Below are 17,870 nucleotides of genomic sequence, written 5' to 3'. Positions count from 1 at the left end.
TCCCATTGTTTAAAATTTTAAACTACTATTGCAAGCTGCCTTGAACCACATGGGAAGGCAGGATAAAAATATTCTAATTAATAAAATAAATTAAAAATCCACGTGGACAACAAAGAGGCAGGCAAGGATGTGCGTGGGTAGATCTGGGTTATATACTTCCGCACCAGCTGAGAAGTTAACCTGATAGGCTTAATTAGAGCCCGATATTTTATTTCGTGCAGAATGCTTTTAACCTGCTTTCTAAATAAACTGTTTCTGCGGCAGTGAACAGCCATGTTCTGTGTTCAAAGAAATAACCCTTTCATCCGGTAAAACATCGTTTCGGAGGGCAGCCCTGTTGGTCTGCGATAGATACAAGTCCAGGACCACTTCAGAGACGAACAGGATTTTGGGGGGTGGGAGTCTTTGAGAGTCTGAGCGCCCTTCATCAGGTGCAGGATCTGTATCTAACAAAGGGAGCTCTATCTCGAATCTGGCTGATAAAACACAATGCACTAAAACTGACACGTTGTCATTATAGCTCTAACTCCGGGGTGGCCATGCTGGCAGGGACTCATGGGAATTGAAGTCCATGGCCATCTGCAGAACCACTGCCTGGCCAGCCCTGTTCCAACTGATACCAGCGGGCAGTCTGAAATGAATCTGAAGATCTCAGTTTCTGTTAGTCCTGCCTTTTATCTCAGGAGCTCAGGGCAGTACACGCGAATCCCTGCCTCCCGCTTTTCCATTGCCACAAATTTATGAGGTAGGCTCAGCTGGGGCCTGGCATTCTAGCACACTGTATACCAGAGATTAGGGCTTTGAGCCCAGCTTTCTCCCATCCACACTCAACATTCTGCTTCCTTCCCATAAGCTGCTGCTATGTGTTTTTTTCTGGAAGGTTTCGAAGCAAGAGGAGATAGCAAGTAGGGTGGGGTTGGGTGGGAGAAAGGCCTCTCACCAGAGCACAAGCCCCCTTGAAAGCAATGGTATTCGAAGCAATTCACCTCACTATAAGCTCGTGTTCAGGCCAGGGGTTTGTAACATCCGGGGGTTTCTTGATGGCCCTGAAAGGGTTTCCTGAATAGGTTGGGGTTAATTAATTTTTAATATATTTTTTACATTTATTAAACATTTATTGGATGCTATGACTGTCGACCCTCCCACTCCCTCCCAAATGGGCAGTGCTGGGCCTGGAGAGGGTGGAAAGCAGAGGTGTCCCAGGTGGGCATGGACACAGCTCTGCTTCCCAGCCATGTTCTGCATGATCACACCTCTCCTGGACGTGCAGCTGTGTTTCTTTTCCTGCCTTTGCCAGACATGCATCCTTCATTCTGATTCCCATCAAAAGTGGCTGGAACTTTGGCCTTTTCCTTGTGGTTTGCCAAGTGGTCAGCCATGTTGCCAGAGAAAAGTGGTTGTGGTCACCCGGCTGAGTGTTGACGGTCACCAAGGGCTTGCACATGCCCTGCAGCCATACTGTTAGTGTGAAGAATAATTTTAATGCCATTTGTATTGGAATAGTGTTTTAAATTCAGAGCACTTAAAAGCGTTATCTTGTTGATTCTTTGGCAGTGGTTTGTAGCAGTTTGTGTGTTGAACTGGAATCTGGGGGCCCTGGGTTCAAATCCCTACAGTGCCATAGAACAGCTGTCTCCAACCCCCGGTCCGGAGACCAGTACCAGTCCGTGGATCAGTCGGTACTGGGCCGCGGCTCCTCCTCGTCCTCCTCCCCGGCTGCTGCCTTGGGGGCTGCCCTGCCACTCTGCCGCCGGATCACCTTTGGTGCTCTCCAGTGGCCACCATGGCTGGGGCTCCCCCTCGGCGTGGCACTGCACAGCTGCTGCTGGCAGCGCCCCCCAGTGGGCGGCAGGAAGTCAGGGGCACTGGCGGGAAAGCCAGTGGAGCAGGGGCTCAGGTGGTGACAGCGATGTCCCTCGGCAAAAGACCCCACCCCCCAGGCCTCAGTAAGCATTAACTGGACCCTGGTGATAAAAAGAAGCTTGCCTTTGGGTCAGATCCACATTCTCAATCTCACTACCTCATAAAGTCATGAGGATAAAATAAAGGAGAGGAAAACACCGTGAGCCACTTTGTGTTGCCTTTGGGGAAAAAGGGATCATTGTGTAAATAAAGTGCTTGGAGGCATTATTTTATCATTTTCAAAGGAACCTGGTAAAGTAGGTCAGTGTTCTTAACTCCATATTTGCAGATGGGGGAGAGGATTGTCAACCCCCAGGTGGGGCCTCAAGAGCTCCCAGAATGAGAACTGATCTCCAGTCTATGGAGATCCACTCCCTTGGAAAAAATGGCTACGTTGGAGGGTGGAGTTTGGCATTGCACCCTGTTGAGGTCCTTCCTCAAACTTCCAGAAATTTCCCAACCCCAGAGCTGGCAACACTCATAGGGGATAAGGCTGGGAGGGGCCTTGATGGTCTTCTGGAGAACTCATGGCAGGGGTGGAATATGAAGGGGGCAGCGTTTTCTGGGTCACAGCTCATTCCTTCTCTTAGCCCTGCTTTATACCGGAGAGCCACAGTGGAATTGTGATCAAAATGTCATGTCTGGAGAGATTCCGTTGTCCAGTCTCCATTCTGCTGCGACCTCCTTAGGTGACATTCAAGCTGTGTTGGCTTCTCTATCTCTTTCTCAGCCTCGCCCATCCCCAAAGGGTTGTTGTCAATGTAAAATGGGGAGAGAAGAACAATAACCTCCCAGAACTCCTGAAATAAAGTGTGAGTTTAAAGCAAACAAAATGATTATTGTGGAGACAGGTCTGAAATTCCCTTTCATGTCCCTCAGATTTGTGACATAACTGCATCAGGCCTGGTCCACGTGTGTGAGAACGTGGTTGTAGAATGGACTGCAGTGTTTCAGACCACCAGCACAGCAAGCAAAAGGCTGCAGTGGACCCCTCCTCCTGGTTGTACTGGTGCACTGTGTATGCTTTTTCTGCAGTCTGAGTTGGTTTGCAGCATTTGGGCACGATTGTTTTGCATGGAGATTTGGATGGGCTGCCATGTTGGTCTGAAGCAGCAGAACAAAATTTAAGACCTTTAAGACCAACAAAGTTTTATTCAAACTGCATTGGTCTTAAAGGTGCCACTCAACTCAAACTTTGTTTCCCTGCATGGGTGAACCAGGCCTCAGTTAAGGGCAGCATGACAAGGGGAGGCTCTGCAAATGCCTGCTTCACCTCATGCCCCCCAGTTGTCCACATGTGGCATCTACTTTGCTCTTGGAGTGCCTAATTGAAAACCTTCCCTGAGCTGGGTGGTCCAGGCTGTGCTGAGCTCCTCAGATCTCAGAAGTTAAGCGTGGTCAGCCCTGGCTAGCCCTGGGGTGGGAGGCCACCAAGGCAGTCTTGGGTTGCTATTCAGAGGCAGGCAACGGCAAACCACCTCTTTAGGCCTTTGGCTCTGACATGGATGGCCCGGGATAGGCTGATCTCGTCAGATCTCAAACAGAAACAGCCCTAGTCAGTATTTGGATGGGGGGCCACCCAGTAAGCCCAGGTATGTCATTCAGAGGAAGGCAATGGCAAACCACCCCTGAATGTATCCTGCCATGACCTGGACCCATCGGCATTTAATGGCTGATCAGTACATGCTGTTGCAAACCTGGTCTTGCAGTGAGCCCACCGTCAGGAAAGATGCACTAAGTCAGAAAGTTGACTGTGATCCAATTCCCTCACTGTCCATAGCCAATAAATTCCTGAGCAGCAGCTGAGATGTTAATCAGACTGACTCAAGATCAAATGCCAAGCATGCAGAAGGAAGGCCACTGGTCCCTGATGTTTTTAACATCGAACAAACAAACAAAAGTAGTGTCTCTTGGCTATTGTTTTGCATCTGGGTCTAAAGATTAAAAGAGAGAGGGAGCGAAACAAGGAAATAATATAGCCTGTCCGAATTCCTGTTTCTGCACACTTCCCACCACACTTGGTGGTCTGTAGATGAGCAGATTCTTTTACACTGCCATAAGCTACGTCTCAATCAGGTGAGTATCCATGGTTTCATGCTGTGTTGGATGTGTGTAGAGAGTGGGTGGTTTTGCTGGGCCTTCTCAGGGAAAAGCCACACTTGCATGTGTATGTCCACAGGCATAACATTTTGGACCCAGAATCAGAAACTTTGAATGAAACTGACTTTTCAATAAATTATGACGGTCACGTGATTGTCAATGTCCCAATGGTTCCAATGCACTCATTGGCTGGGACAGTGGAAGAGAGATTCCTGTCTCCAGATAGGATGGTGACGGCTGGAGTTCCTTCTATCTCTGAAAATAAACTAGTGATTGTCTTTAATTCATAAAAAAAAAAAAACCTGAAGTAGGACTGGAGACAGCCTGTGTGCTGGTCATGCACAAACCCTTACATTGCTTTAGGATGCTTTGGGCTGATCCTGCGTTGAGCAGGGGGTTGGACTAGATGGCCTGTATGGCCCCTTCCAACTCTATGATTCTATGATTATATGATGAGTATCCTCTTTTCATCCAACTGATTCAATGTGCAGTCATTGCATAGAACAGGGATGATCTAACGGTGGCTCTCCTGATCTCCATGGACTACAATTCCCATGAGCCCCTGCCAGCCCTTGTTGACAGAGGTTCATGGGGACTGTAGACCATGGATGTTGGGAGAGTCACAGTTTGGCCACCCCTGGCACAGATGCTTCTAAGGAGCTTTTATCCCTGACTGATTATAGCCAGCAAGGTGCAGCTTTGGAGAGGCCAGCTGGGCAGCAGGAGGTGCTCCCAGACAAGAGGAGGATCAGCCGGCATGGCCACAATTATGTCTATGCTGTGATTCTGCAGGAGCACAGGGAACTCCCTCCTCCCCTGCACACATATAGCCCACACGGAGCACATAATTCTTTCTAGGATTTCTTTTAAAAACACACATTTAAGTGTGTAGTCAACACAGTGGTGGTGCCTGAAGCCTTGCAAGTGTGTGGAGGTAATTCTTTGGTGGCTGGGGCCACAGAAGAAGAGCCAAACCCACTCCAATCCACACGACCTCCGTATGCGTTGGCATGCTTGCAAGGATGATCCATGCTTTCATGCTCCAGACTGCTTTAAGTGTGTTGTTCTTGTTTGCAGATCTTGATGACTTGAAAGGTGCCCTCTTTGGAAGCTACAGCCATGGCTCTGCTCTGAGTAGCTTTCCAAGCCTGGACTGGTCCGATAAGGAAGACACCTACCCGAGCAGGAAGTGTTCCTCCTTCCCGCTTCCCCCAGGAAGCAGCTCCTCCTCAGCTACCTCTGTCCTTCAGAAGAAAGAGACTTTGTTCGGCAGCTCCGAAAACATCACAATGACCACTGTTTCCAGAGTAACAACTTTTACTAGCGAAGATGCTCTCCAAGAGGTGAAGTTTTCACCCTTTGCAAACTTCAAAGGTTCGGATTCTCAGTCTGTGGACCAGAGTGACGATGACGTGGAAGACTTTGGGGACTTTGCAAGACCTTTGGCAGAAGTACCTGAAGCTCCAGCTGGAATCCTAGAGGCGGGTGCAGGCAGTGCCTCCTTGGGCATAACTAAAGAAGGCACAGATGACTTTGGAGAGTTTCAGAGCGAGAAGCCAAAGATCAGCAAGTTTGACTTCTTACTGGCCACTTCCCAAGGGAAAATGAAATCTAGTGAAGAAATGATCAAGAGTGAGCTGGCAACTTTTGATCTCTCTGTGCAAGGTAAGCCACTTGGGTCATCCGTTGGTTGGGTTACATGTGATAGGCTACAGGAGGTGTCCATTGCCAGCTCCTAGAAAACAGTGGGACGCAAAGACCTGTAGAGCCATACAGTTTTAAGGGAGCATATATCTGCTGCAAAGGAAGAGTCAGTTGTAAGGGAAAGATTTCATTGCCCTGTGACTGAGAGTCCCCCCACCGACTTCTCCTGCCCACGGCTTATAGCCCTGTCAGATGGCTGGAGCCTCTGTTTTTGCACACCACCACCTTGGGGTTTGAAAATCTGCCCTGCTCACTTAGTGTCCCCAGAGGATTGTCACAAAGGGGACTCTTCTGTAACATTGCCAAACAGCAAGGCTGTGAGTAAGGAAGGGTGCAGGCTGTTAGGTGAAACATCTTTATTACTACAAGGAAGAAATTCAGGGTAATGGCAGGATATTTTTAAATACAGCTGGGCAATTTTTTAATGTGAAAGAAAAGTTACTGGTTACTTAACTTACAGCCCTTGAACACCTTCTCCTGCCAGTTGCATGGTCCTCCCTGCCAGGGTCTCCTCCAGCATCATTCTGCCAGTGGGGAGTGCGCATTGCATCTGTGCTTTTCAGGCTGCACTGGCTCCAGATTGGAAACCAAATCAGATTCAAGGTTTTGACACTTATTTTTAAAATCTTAAACAGCCTTGGGCCCTTGTATCTCTGAAACCACCTCTTCCACTATACCACCCCCACTCCCCACCCCCCCAAAAATATCTGCTCAGGGTTCCCAGCTCAAAGCAGTAAAACTGGCCTCAACCAGGGTCAGGGCTTTTCTGGCCTTGACCCCGGCCCGGTGGAACCTGGATTTGAGTAAGATTTTCGACAAGAGATAGACCAGAACCAATGGGATGAAATTAATGCAAAAGAAATTCCGTCTAAACATCAGAAAGAAACTGATCCCCCCACCCTCCCAAGATTATCAAGACTTTTCAGTTACAGCAGTTAAGATCAAGAGGGCCAGGGGTAGTGGAGGTTTAGCGATATTAGTAAACATTGACGTAAAGGTTGATGTACAAGTTTTAATAAATTGTTCCAACCAATTTCAGACAATTTTAATTAAGGGTCTTTATTCTGGAAATATAGTGTGTATCAATGTATATATACCACCCAGGAGAATCCCTGGGACTCCTTGGCTACTTTAATGGAATTTCTGACTTACCGCTCTCCAAAAGTCCAGTTTATCATTTGCGGTGATTTTAATGCTCGAATTTGGTTTAAGAGCTGTAAGACCTTACATGAATGCGCCAATCGCTCCTGAAGCTACCCTTCTGGACTGTTTATCAAAGGATATAACTGTTAATAAGTTTGGCCTGAGATTTTTGGAATTCCTTTCTCTATTTGATTTACATGTTTTGCATGGTACAATGCATGACACAACCGGTGGTACCTTTACCTATTTGTCAGCTTGTTGGCCAAGTACAATTGACTATATTGAATACTGTTCCAGGTTGCACAAGAGTTAAATGGTCTGAACAACTAAACAACAAATTCCTTCAAACCTTTAAAAATTCAGAATGGGAGTCTTTGCGGTAAGCTCTATTAAATTCTAGTAGTGACGCTATTAAGACTATATTTAGTCTCCTCAACATCTGGAAGAAGTTCCTGAGAGTTAGAGCGGTTTCTCAGTGGAACAGGCTTCCTCGGGAGGTGGTGGGTTCCCCATCTTTGGAAGTTTTTAAACAGAGGCCTGATAGCCATCTGAAGGAGAGGCTGATTCTGTGAAGGTTCAAGGGGGTGGCAGGTTACAGTGGATGAGCGTTTGGGATGTGAGTGTCCTGCATAGTGCAGGGGGTTGGACTAGATCAGGGGTAGTCAACCTGTGGTCCTCCAGATGTTCATGGACTACAATTCCCATGTGGTTGCTGGCAGGGGCTCATGGGAATTGTAGTCCACGAACATCTGGAGGACCACAGGTTGAGTACCCCTGGACTAGATGACCCAGGAGGTTCCTTCCAACTCTGTGATTCTGTGATCAGTGTACCATTGCGAGTACAAGAGTAGCAGTTTCTCTGAATTTCCAACTTTTTTTCTTTCTTTTTTTTTAAAGAAAGTAAATATCTAGCCCAGCAGTTCTCAACCACTGCTGCTCCGTGACCCCTACAGCAGGGGCGGCAGCAGCAACGTGCACACTCACATCTGCGCGTGTATGCGCACTCACGCAGCTGCACGCATGCGCACACAGTGACGTTGCTCCCACTGTAGGGCGGAGCAGCGGTGGCATGGCGCTGGCCTCCTCCATGCTGCCTCAGTGAGCTCTAAGCCGGCACGGATGAGGCCAGCGCCATGCTGCCCCCGCAGCCCCCCAGAAAAGGCCAAACGACCCCTCAGGAGGTCAGAACCGCTGCTCTAGTTCAGTTGCCTTCTTCTTGGTATCTCTGCAAATGCTGGGGATGCAGAGACTCTTCTGTACCTATAGTTTCAATAGTGCATCCATGTCACGATTGCCTAATTCTGATATAGATTTGGTGAGGGCTTGCCAGGCTGGGTAAGCAATACTTCGGAGCTCAGTGCATGGTGCTTTGTGCAGGGAAACACCCAGAGGCCAGTTGCTAATATTATGCAAGCTTTAATCAGGCCTCTCTGTACTCTGAACCAGGAAATGCTAAATTTGGCAGCCTCTACATTTGCAAACTTAAATGGACTCCGGGGAATGGTAGAGGACAGGAAGGCCTGGAGGATCATTGTCCATGGGGTCGCGATGAGTCGGACACAACTTCGCACCTAACAACAACAGCAACATTTGCAGATTATTTTCTTGCTCTGCTTTTGCTTGCCATGGGGAGCCGTGGGGGGAAGGGGTACTGTACCTCCTTTCCAGGCATTTGACCTGTGATTGAGTGTTTCCTTGTTGGCCTGTAAGACACTAGACCAGCCTTTCTCAACTTTTGTACCTTTGAGAAACGTTCTTCAGGAGCCAGCTTGGTGTAGTGGGTAAGAGTGGCAGCTTCTAATCTGGTGTGCTGGGCTTGATTTCCCATACCTCCACGTGCAGCCTGCTGGGTGACCCTGGGCCTGTCATGACCATGATAAAGCTATTCTGACTGAGCAGTAATCTCAGGGCTCTCTCAGCCTCCCCTCCCTCACAGGGTGTCTGTTGTGGGGAGAGGAAAGGGAAGGCAATTGTAAGCCGCTTTGTGACTCCTTTGGGTAAAGCAGCATCTAAGCACCAACTCTTCTTCGAGAAACTCCAGAAGTGCCACAACCGTGCAGAATATGGTGGGGAAGCAGAGCTGTGGACACGCCCACTGGGGCCCCTTCCCAACCCCCCCCCCAGGCCCACCACTGGCCATTCTGGGAAGGGGCAACTCCCAATAAATGTTTAATAAAATAAATAATAAAATATTTAAAATAATTAACTCCCATCCATTTAGGAAACCCTTCCAGGACCCTCAAGAAACCCCAGGGTTTCACAAAACCCTGGTTGAGAAAGCCTGCACTAGCCTCTGCTCAACAAGTTTACAGATGAAGGGCTCATAGCATTGGTTGACACATAAGCCAAGAATACAGGCCAAGAGCTCTTCAAAAACCTTCCTTCCCGACTTGGAGCAGAGCCCTTAGGTGCCTCCAACAACTCCCTTCCATTTCTTTCTTGCCTTGAAGTGCATGTGGGAATGGCCTTAGCCAACGCTTTTGTTCTTCCTGTGCTTGAGAGGAAGTAATGAATGTGAAGAAGAGGGTGAGATGGAAGGAGGGGCCAGACTGGAGACCTTTGAGGAGGCAGTGTCAGGCCTCCAGTCTCCTGTCCCTGATTTGTCCTGCTTTTGAATATATATCCACAATCGTATAGATATGAAACTTGCTTTTTAAAAAAAATGAACAATAAAATAAAAGCTACAAGTCTTGGGTACCTGAATTCTGCCTCCCCGCCCATACTACTCTGTGGTTATTTTGTGCTACCCAGATTAGCTTGCATTTGCTCTAACACGTGCTGGGAACGGTTCACTTACAAACATCAGAAGAGTCACTCTGGATTAGAGCGATGCTCCCTGTGCAGTCCAGCAACTGTTTCCCTCACCTGCCAGCCAGATTCCATGAAACAGCTCTGAGCAGAGCACAGGTGGAGAGGTATGTCGCTTCTGAGCATGGAGAATTAGTTCAATCTTCTCTATCAATCTTCTCTATATTTTCCAGGGTCTCACAAAAGGAGCTTGAGCTTGGGTGACAGAGAGATAAACCGCTCCTCGCCTTTGCCAGCCCTGGAGCAGCCATTCAGAGATCGGTCCAATACCCTGAGTGAAAAGCCAGCCCTGCCGGTCATCAGAGACAAGTATAAAGACCTGACGGGGGAAGTAGAGGTAAGGAGCAATGCCAAAGAGCTGGTGCAATGCCTCACCCGGTGAAGGAGGCCACAGTAGGACCATTAAGGGGACAAGAAAGTGACATTGTCACAGGTGTTGAAGAGAGGGCTGAACTGCTCAATTCCTACTTCTCCTCAGTCTTCTCTTGTGAGGGGAATCACGCTCAGTATGGCAAAATCCTTTCACGTGATGAGGAATGGAAGTTGTGGCCTAGGATCACTGTTGGGGCAGTCCACAAACACCTTGTTTCTTTAAATGAAACCAAATCCTCTGGGCCAGATGAATTGCATCTGAGGGTACTAAAAGAACTTGCAGATGTAATTTCTCAGCCTCTGTCCATTATTTCATAGAATCATAGAGTTGGAAGGGATTTCCTGGGTCATCTAGTCCAACCCCCTGCATTATGCAGGTCACTCACAGCCATATCGCTCATCCACTGTAACCTGACACCCCTTGAATCTTCACAGAAACCGCTCTACCTGTCAGGAACTTCTTCTGGATGTTTAGACGGAATTTCTTTTGAATTATTTTTATCTCATTGGTTCTGGTCCATCCCTCCTGGTCAAGAGAGAACAACTCTGTTCCATCCTCCATATGGCACCCTTTTAAATACTTAAAGATGGCTATCGGATCCTCTCTCAGTTTTCTTCTCTCCAGGCTAAACAGACCAAGCTCCCCCAACCTTTCTTCATTTGTTTTGGTCTTCAAACCCCTCACCATCTTTGTTGTCCTCCTCTGGACATGCTTCAGTTCAGGAACTCTTACCTACCCAGCCTCGAGTCTGCTCACCAGCATTCTTTGGCATCACTATGCAGAGAAATATTATGTCTACATATTTGCATCTTCTTGATGTCCCACCCCTGAGAAGAGCTTTTCTCCTGGCACGAATGAATGCTTTCCCCTCAAAGGTCTTAGAGGGAAGATTCCACCATATTCCATACCATGCGAGACTCTGTCCGTGTGGTTCTGGCTGCCCTGACTCTGTCTCGCACATTTTGTTAGATTGCCCCTTATATGAGCAGTGTCGGAATGACAGCTTTGTTGCTTTGCTGGGAAACAAGCCTTCTGTAAGTAAATCTATGACCTTGTAATTTCTGCTCTCTGACAAAGACCCAGAGGTAACCATTTTAGTTGGTTGCGAGAGTTTTAACTAAGATGCTTTTATAATATGCTTCCTACTTTGTATTTTCTTTTATAGTTTATTTAATCATTTTAAGATCTATTTGGTTATTTAACCCCATGGCCTATTTTATTATTTTGTTGAAATTTTAAACCCTATTTTTATATGTTTATACATATTTTATGCCAATAAAAGGTTACTGACTGACTGGCTTCAGTGTGTCTACATCCCTCTAACTGTGGTGCCCAAAACCTAACACAGTACTACAGGTGAGGCTGACCAGAGCAGAGTAAAGCGGTACCATCACCTCCCGTGATCTGGACACGATACTCCGTTTGATACAGCCCAAAATCCCATTTACCTTTTTAGCCTCTGAGTCACACTGCTGACTCATGTTCATTGTATGGTCTACTAAGAATCCTAGATCCTTTTCGCACATGCTACTGCCAAGGCAAGTTTCCCCCATCTTATATTGATGTATTTGGGTTTTCCTATCTAAATGCAGAACTTTACATTTGTCCGTATTGAACTTCATTTTATTCAGTTTAGCCCACTTCTCGAGCCTATCAAGATCATCCTGTATTCTGTTGCTGTCTTCAGTTGTGTTTGCTACCCCTCCCAGTTTAGTATCATCTACAAATTTAATAAGTATCCCATATAATCCCTCATCCAAATCATTTATAAATATGTTGAACAACACAGGCCCCAGGATAGATCCTTGGGGTACTCCACTTGTCACTCTTTTCCAAGAAGATGCTGAACTATTAACAAGCACCCGTTGGGTATGATGTGTCAACCTGTTATCAATCCACTTGACAAAATTAGGATCCATGCCACATTTTACCAACTTATTAACAAGACTAGATTCAAAGCCCATTCGTGAGGTCCTCGAAGCCTGTCCTGGTGAGGGTCTAGAAGCCTTTCTGGCCTGTCCTGGTGAAGGCCTAGATTGTGCCCTCACCCGATGGGCTAGAACTGCTGTCTATCCTGGTGTGGGGCCAATCGGACGGCGCTTCACACCTTCTGATTGGCCCCTCATCCAGACCAGCCCCGCCCACTCTCCACCCACTTACCCCTTACCGAAATATGAAGGTGGAAAGATTATCATGTGGAACCTTATCAAAAGCTTTAAGGAAATGCAGATAAACTCTGTTCCAGCTGCTCAAGGAAAAGTTCTCAAGGCAGGAAAAATCAAATGCATCTCTATAGGATGGGTGAGACATGCCTTGGGAGCAGTATGTGCAAAAAGGATCTGGGGGTCTTAGTAGACCATACACGGAACATGAGTCAGCCGTGTGACTCGGTGGCTAAAAAGGCAAATGGGATTTTGGGCTGTAACAAACGGAGTATCTTGTCCAGATCACGCTTTACTTCTGTGTGAACCCCACATGCATTTCCGCCATGATTTAGCAGCATGTAGTCCTCTTCGGGCTCATTACTTTGCCAGGCCTATGCCTCGCTAACCCCAAAGCAGCCGCTCCTTCCTCCCCCGCCCGTCACAGCCATTCCGTGCCACTGCCGTGTCTCTGTGAGCAACCCAGACCCAGTTCCCAAAGACCTGCACATCTAGTTTGACTCATAGAAGGACATAACTCTGCTTAGGACCACACTGTTCACTGCTAAGCTACAGCGGCAGTCTGAGGCGATGTATCCAAAGACCTCTTGAAGAGCTCCTTTTGCAAAGCTACGTGGCAGTAGTTCTGCCTTCCTGTTTGATTATCCTTCCCTCTTTTCAAGCTGTTCACCACCTTTCTTCGGCAGGGCACCTTTCCTGATTAGGTCGCCCTCTGTGCAAGAAGAAAAAGGCTTGTTCCTTTCTTTCTGTTTTCTTTTTCATGTAGGAAAGCGAGAGGTATGCTTATGAATGGCAGAGATGCTTGGAAAGTGCTCTCCAAGTAAGTATGGTGTCTCCTCCTCAAAGAATAACTTCCTTTGTCCTTTTGTATCTGCTGCCAAAAAGAAAAAGAAACCAGCAGTCTGACATAGGAAAAGATTCCTAGTTGGAAGGAATAAGTGAAGTGAAACTAAGCAGAATTCCCGTGGAACATCAAAACTTTAAGAACACTTGTTCCCGCATTAATCTTTTGTGAGTCAGAATTCACTTCATCAAACTCATGGCAGCTAATACAAACCATTGCAGATATATTTTAGTTACAAGCCATAGAAGAGCTGGAGTGGGGCAGCGGCACAAAGAGAACCCAGCCTGAAACAAGTAACAAGTCAAAGGGAAATCAGTCCTACTCTGCCCCCCTCTCAACAGCTGGGAGTGGGCAAGGACCACTCAGTGGACATAAAGTGAGATCTAATCAAGGAAGGTGCAGTGTGGAGCATGAAGATCAAGGTCAAGAAGCAGAATTGCTGGGCGGGGATGGCAATGCAAGGCTCTCCAGGAGAGAGAGAGAGAGAGAACTTTGGGCTCCTAATGAGAAGCAACACCTGGTTGGATGGAAGTGAAAGGGGTGCTTGTCAGTGGCACATGGTTCAGTCTGGGTTTCTAACATGCCCTGTCCTGTCCTGAGTAGTCAGGGCCAGGTAGCTGTGTTCTGAAAAGACACACTTTTGCTAGTGCTGAAAGCTCATAACTCCAGTGAGACAAATGGACACTGAACACACCTGAAGGTGCCTTTAGACTGGTCCACTGAGGTCAGTATTGCCTACTCAGACTGGCAGTAGCTCCCCGGGGTCTCAGGTGAGGTGAAAGACCCTCTTAACTGCCTGGTCCTGCCAGGGACTGACTCTGGGACCTTATGCATGCCAAGCAGATGCTCTGCCACTGAGCTACAGCCCCTCGCCATAGTTCTCCATGGACTTAGGCAGAGGTCTTTCACCTTGCCTCCTATTAACTGGGGATACCAAGGATTGAACCTGGAACTTTCTGTGTGCAAAAGGCCATTGAGCCGTAGCCTCTGCCTCTACTGCAGGAAGTAGATGTTGAAACCGACGGAAAAGAGGCAGGCATTAATTTAACCCCAGAGGCGTTTTCTACTTATTGATATCTAGAAAGGTTCTGCCTTCTCATTTAAACAAGAAAATGTTTTCAGTTGTATTGGTAACCCGTGGAGACATATTTATTTCACTTCTCTACTACTCTGGTAAGACGACTCATCTCTGTGGTCCTCTTTTTGTTTTTTGCCAGATCATCAAAAAGGCAAATGACACCTTGAATGGCATCAGCAGTTCCTCTGTGTGCACAGAAGTCATCCAGTCTGCCCAAGGCATGGAATATTTGTTAGGTATGGCTTCATTTTACTGTGTCTTGTTGATGTGTTAGACCAGTGACACTGTCAGTGTCTCAGGACACACATGTGCCTCTTTGACGTGCTACCTGTGTTCTTCTTGTACCGTGTTTCAGAAAAGTAACAAGGCCATTGCCTGGCAGGGCTTGTGTTTGACAGGTAAAGTTCACATCTTGAAGCAGCTCCTGCTGCAGGGACTGAAGGGTGAGCAAACTGCTAGCCTCATGCCAAGCAAGGCAGTAAAAGGCTCTCCAGCCACCCTGCTTCTCTGTATTCTGCTCCCGGCCCCTGGACAGCTGCCAGGAGCAGAGCAAGCCGGCTACGGAGGAGAGAGGGTGAGGCCACAGCTACAGCAGCTGCTCAAGGAAAGAACCAACTGGCTCACAGTCAGTGCTGGTTTCCCTCCCCTTTCTCTAGGGCCAGCTTGTGCTTCTCCAGGCACCTTGGCAATTATGCCTGATATGTGGTGCCTCATGTTGGGGACAGAGGAGGAAGCCCTTTCCCTTGTAGAAGAAGGAGAGTTGGTTCTTATATGCCGCTTTTCTCTACCTGAAGGAGTCTCAGAGCAGCTTATATTCACCTTCCCTTTCCTCTCCCCACAACAGACACCCTGTGAGGGAGGGGAGGCTGAGAAAGCCCTGATATTACTGAAGAAGAAGGGGCTTTACGCACCGGGATCTTTGTTGCAAATTGGTCACTGAATGAAAAATCGCCATTTAAAGTAGTGGAATTCGTCGTTATGCATACCTGCCTTTGTGGTGGAATCCAGTTGCGTTTTGTAGTGTTTCCCACAGGCTTCCGGTCTCGGCAGAAATCGCTAGAAAGGAAGCGCTATTGCCGAGCTGTCCCGCCCCTGGCCGTCAAGCAGCCAATGGGCAGCCGTTAGCATGCTCCCAAACAGCCCCTTTCCCTTTAAGAAAGGTTAAAAAAAAAAAAAAAAAAAGACCCATAGCAACGAATCTAGGTAGATTCGTTGCAACGGAGAGACCCATCCAGCTGCCTGGTGTGTTTGAGCTGTCGTTCGATCGTTTGATCGTTGCCACGCTGCCTCGGAGTGAAAAAAAAAATCCCCCCCCCTCTCTCACGGGCCCGATTTTCGGCTGAATGAATGTGTAAAAATTAATGGGAAAATACATCAGCAAACGGGCTTTTCTGTGGTTTGTGCTTAGTGACTAAAGGGGAAGGACTGAAGCCAGGGAAGCCTCTAAACAGAAGAGGCTCGCTGGTGCGTTTATCCCCGCTCGCTCGGAGAAAAAAAAATGGCGATCGCTTCGCCAGAAGATCAGAGAAGACAGCCAGGGGGAGGGACTTTGTAGAAACCGCAACAATGTTAACGCACAGGTCTTTTTCGTTAGTGTTGCAGATTGGTTGCAGGAGTGTATCGCTTTCCGGAGGGTGAATCCACTTTTGGGGATTTCCCTGACAGCGCTACAAGGAAGCGCTTTTTGCAGATTGGTTTCAGGTGTGTGGCAGATTGTCGGCGACGTCGTGTGTTATGGCAAATCAATAGCGTTTTCAATTAGCAACCATTGTGCGATTTTGAAGGCGTGCAAAAAGCCCCAAAGAGTTGGTTATTATATGCGCTTTTCTCTACCCGAAGGAGGCTCAAAGTGACTTACATTCACCTTCACTTTCCTCTGCCTACAACAGACACCCTGTGAGGGAGGGGAGGCTGAGAGAGCCCTGATATTCCTGCTCAGTCAGAACAGCTTTATTAGCGCCGGGACGAGCCCAAGGTCACCCAGCTGGCTGCATGTGGAGAAGAGCGGAATCGAACCCAGCTCGGCAGATTAGAAATCTGCACTCCTAACCACTACACCAAGCTGGCTCTTGTCACAATCCAAAGCTGTTCTCTCAAAAGGGACAACTGAGACATTCTTCATAAAAAAGAGATCAGAGTTGTTTATTAGATCCAAGACGGTTCATCTGGAGTATCATGAAAGATATTCGACAACCTCCCCGCCCCACCAACACACCTTCTTCCCACCGTAAGCTTATTCCCACGGCAGAAGGGCTTTTATCTTCATAGGACAGCTAAAGCAAAGCAAAATCTTCATTTTGATACCTAGTGGCCCAAAGGTGGCTAGAACTACACGCAAGAGCCATAACATGCAGAATAGGAGGCAGCATTGCGAAGGACACTGTCTACTGCCTGGGAACAGACTACTGTGTGTGTATGCGTGCTGAGGGCCTGGAGGGAAGGGGAAACAGCAGTAAAGCCAGGTGGCTCCTGGGTCTTGGATCCGCTTTTCTTAAGAACCACGTGATGTAGTGTTGGGCTACCTGACAGCCTCACTCCAGATGCACCAGGGCTGCCTGAGGTGCCACAGCAGTGGAAAGAGAGAACCTTGTGTGCTCAGAGGTATGCTGACAATTTAAAAGGTTATATCTTTAGCATTAATAGTGTGGTGGAGTGGTTCAGAGGACTTATAGCAGACTTTCCTCCCTGCCCTGGGAGGGTTTCCTAACTGGGTAAAGTTAATTAATTTTTAATATTTTTTATTTTTTTAAACATTTAGCAGCTGTTATGACCATATATCGGCTGATATGGCGGTACAGAAGTTGGAATATAAATTATAAATTAAATTAATGTCAGTGTCCGGGCAGGGGTGACGGGGCAGCAGGAAAGGCAAGAGGGGGACCTACCTGTGTGGAGCCAACAGGCAGGGCCGCTGGGTCTGACCCTCCGGGTGAACCTGCAAGCCCCCCCCCCCCCCGGTGTAGCGGGAAACAACAAGACGGAGGCGGAGAAGAAGGACTGGCGCCGAAGTGCCACACACCCAGCCCACAGAGAAGACACCGAAACAGCCACCCATGCTGATGATGGCGCCAGCCCAGACGTCTCCGGTGGCAAGGCTACCGCCCAGCATCAACACCCGCCCAGACTTGGGAGGCCCTGGGGCGAAAAGGGGAAGGAACTGGACGAGGAGGTGCCAGGGTCATGGAGGAATGACCAGCCCAGCACCCGTGCAAAGTCCCGGGGGGGGGATGAAAGAAAGGGAAACCACTTACCTGAGTCCCGGATGGGCTGGAGCCCGGGGTAGCATGCCTGGAGGAAAACCTCTGCCAGCCCATAGAAGGACAGGCAGGTGGGTGACGCAACAACAAGCCACCTCAGCCCACACTCCTCAAGGAAGGGCCCAACAGAGAGGCCGAGGCACCTGGGGAAGGAAGGCGATGGATACCCACCTGAAAGGCAGCCAGCACCAAGTGATGCCCCAAGAAAGGAGGGGCCGGAGTAGGGGCGTGACCCACGGGTTAAGTACGGAGGGCTGGAGAGGCTGGGGAGGATAAGAAGGAAGGGGAAGAGCACTGGGGGTGGGGTGATTGAGGCCGGGAGGCGGAAAGAGGAGTGGTGGTGAAGTTATGCTGAAAGTCCGGAGAATAAACTGGCTGTGCAGATAACAACGAGTCTACGCCTTTTCCTGCCTGGGGGTGGGGCATAAGGCTGGCACAACGGCTGAAGGGGCAAGGTGAAGAAAGATGCGCCTCCTAGTACGACAGTCAACACCCCCTC

At 48.3% G+C, this 17,870-nt stretch overlaps 1 protein-coding gene across 9 annotated transcripts in view; it reads left to right on the top strand.

Annotated features, from left to right (window-relative positions):
• SYNRG (synergin gamma) overlaps nucleotides 1-17,870 on the top strand; it is an 89,715-nt gene that overhangs the window by 61,147 nt on the left and 10,698 nt on the right. For all 9 annotated transcript variants that reach the window (XM_077312490.1, XM_077312489.1, XM_077312488.1 and 6 more), the window contains 4 exons: nucleotides 5,080-5,667; nucleotides 9,831-9,994; nucleotides 12,959-13,012; nucleotides 14,254-14,350. In XM_077312490.1, the coding sequence (XP_077168605.1) occupies nucleotides 5,080-5,667; nucleotides 9,831-9,994; nucleotides 12,959-13,012; nucleotides 14,254-14,350 (903 nt within the window). The remainder of the gene's footprint in view (nucleotides 1-5,079; nucleotides 5,668-9,830; nucleotides 9,995-12,958; nucleotides 13,013-14,253; nucleotides 14,351-17,870) is intronic.

This window comes from Paroedura picta, chromosome 15 (genome assembly GCF_049243985.1).
Source record: "Paroedura picta isolate Pp20150507F chromosome 15, Ppicta_v3.0, whole genome shotgun sequence".
In the NCBI taxonomy this organism is placed as follows: Eukaryota; Metazoa; Chordata; class Lepidosauria; order Squamata; family Gekkonidae; genus Paroedura; species Paroedura picta.
The sequence above is the reverse complement of the archived record's forward strand: the minus strand, read 5'-3'. Positions and strand labels throughout refer to the sequence as shown.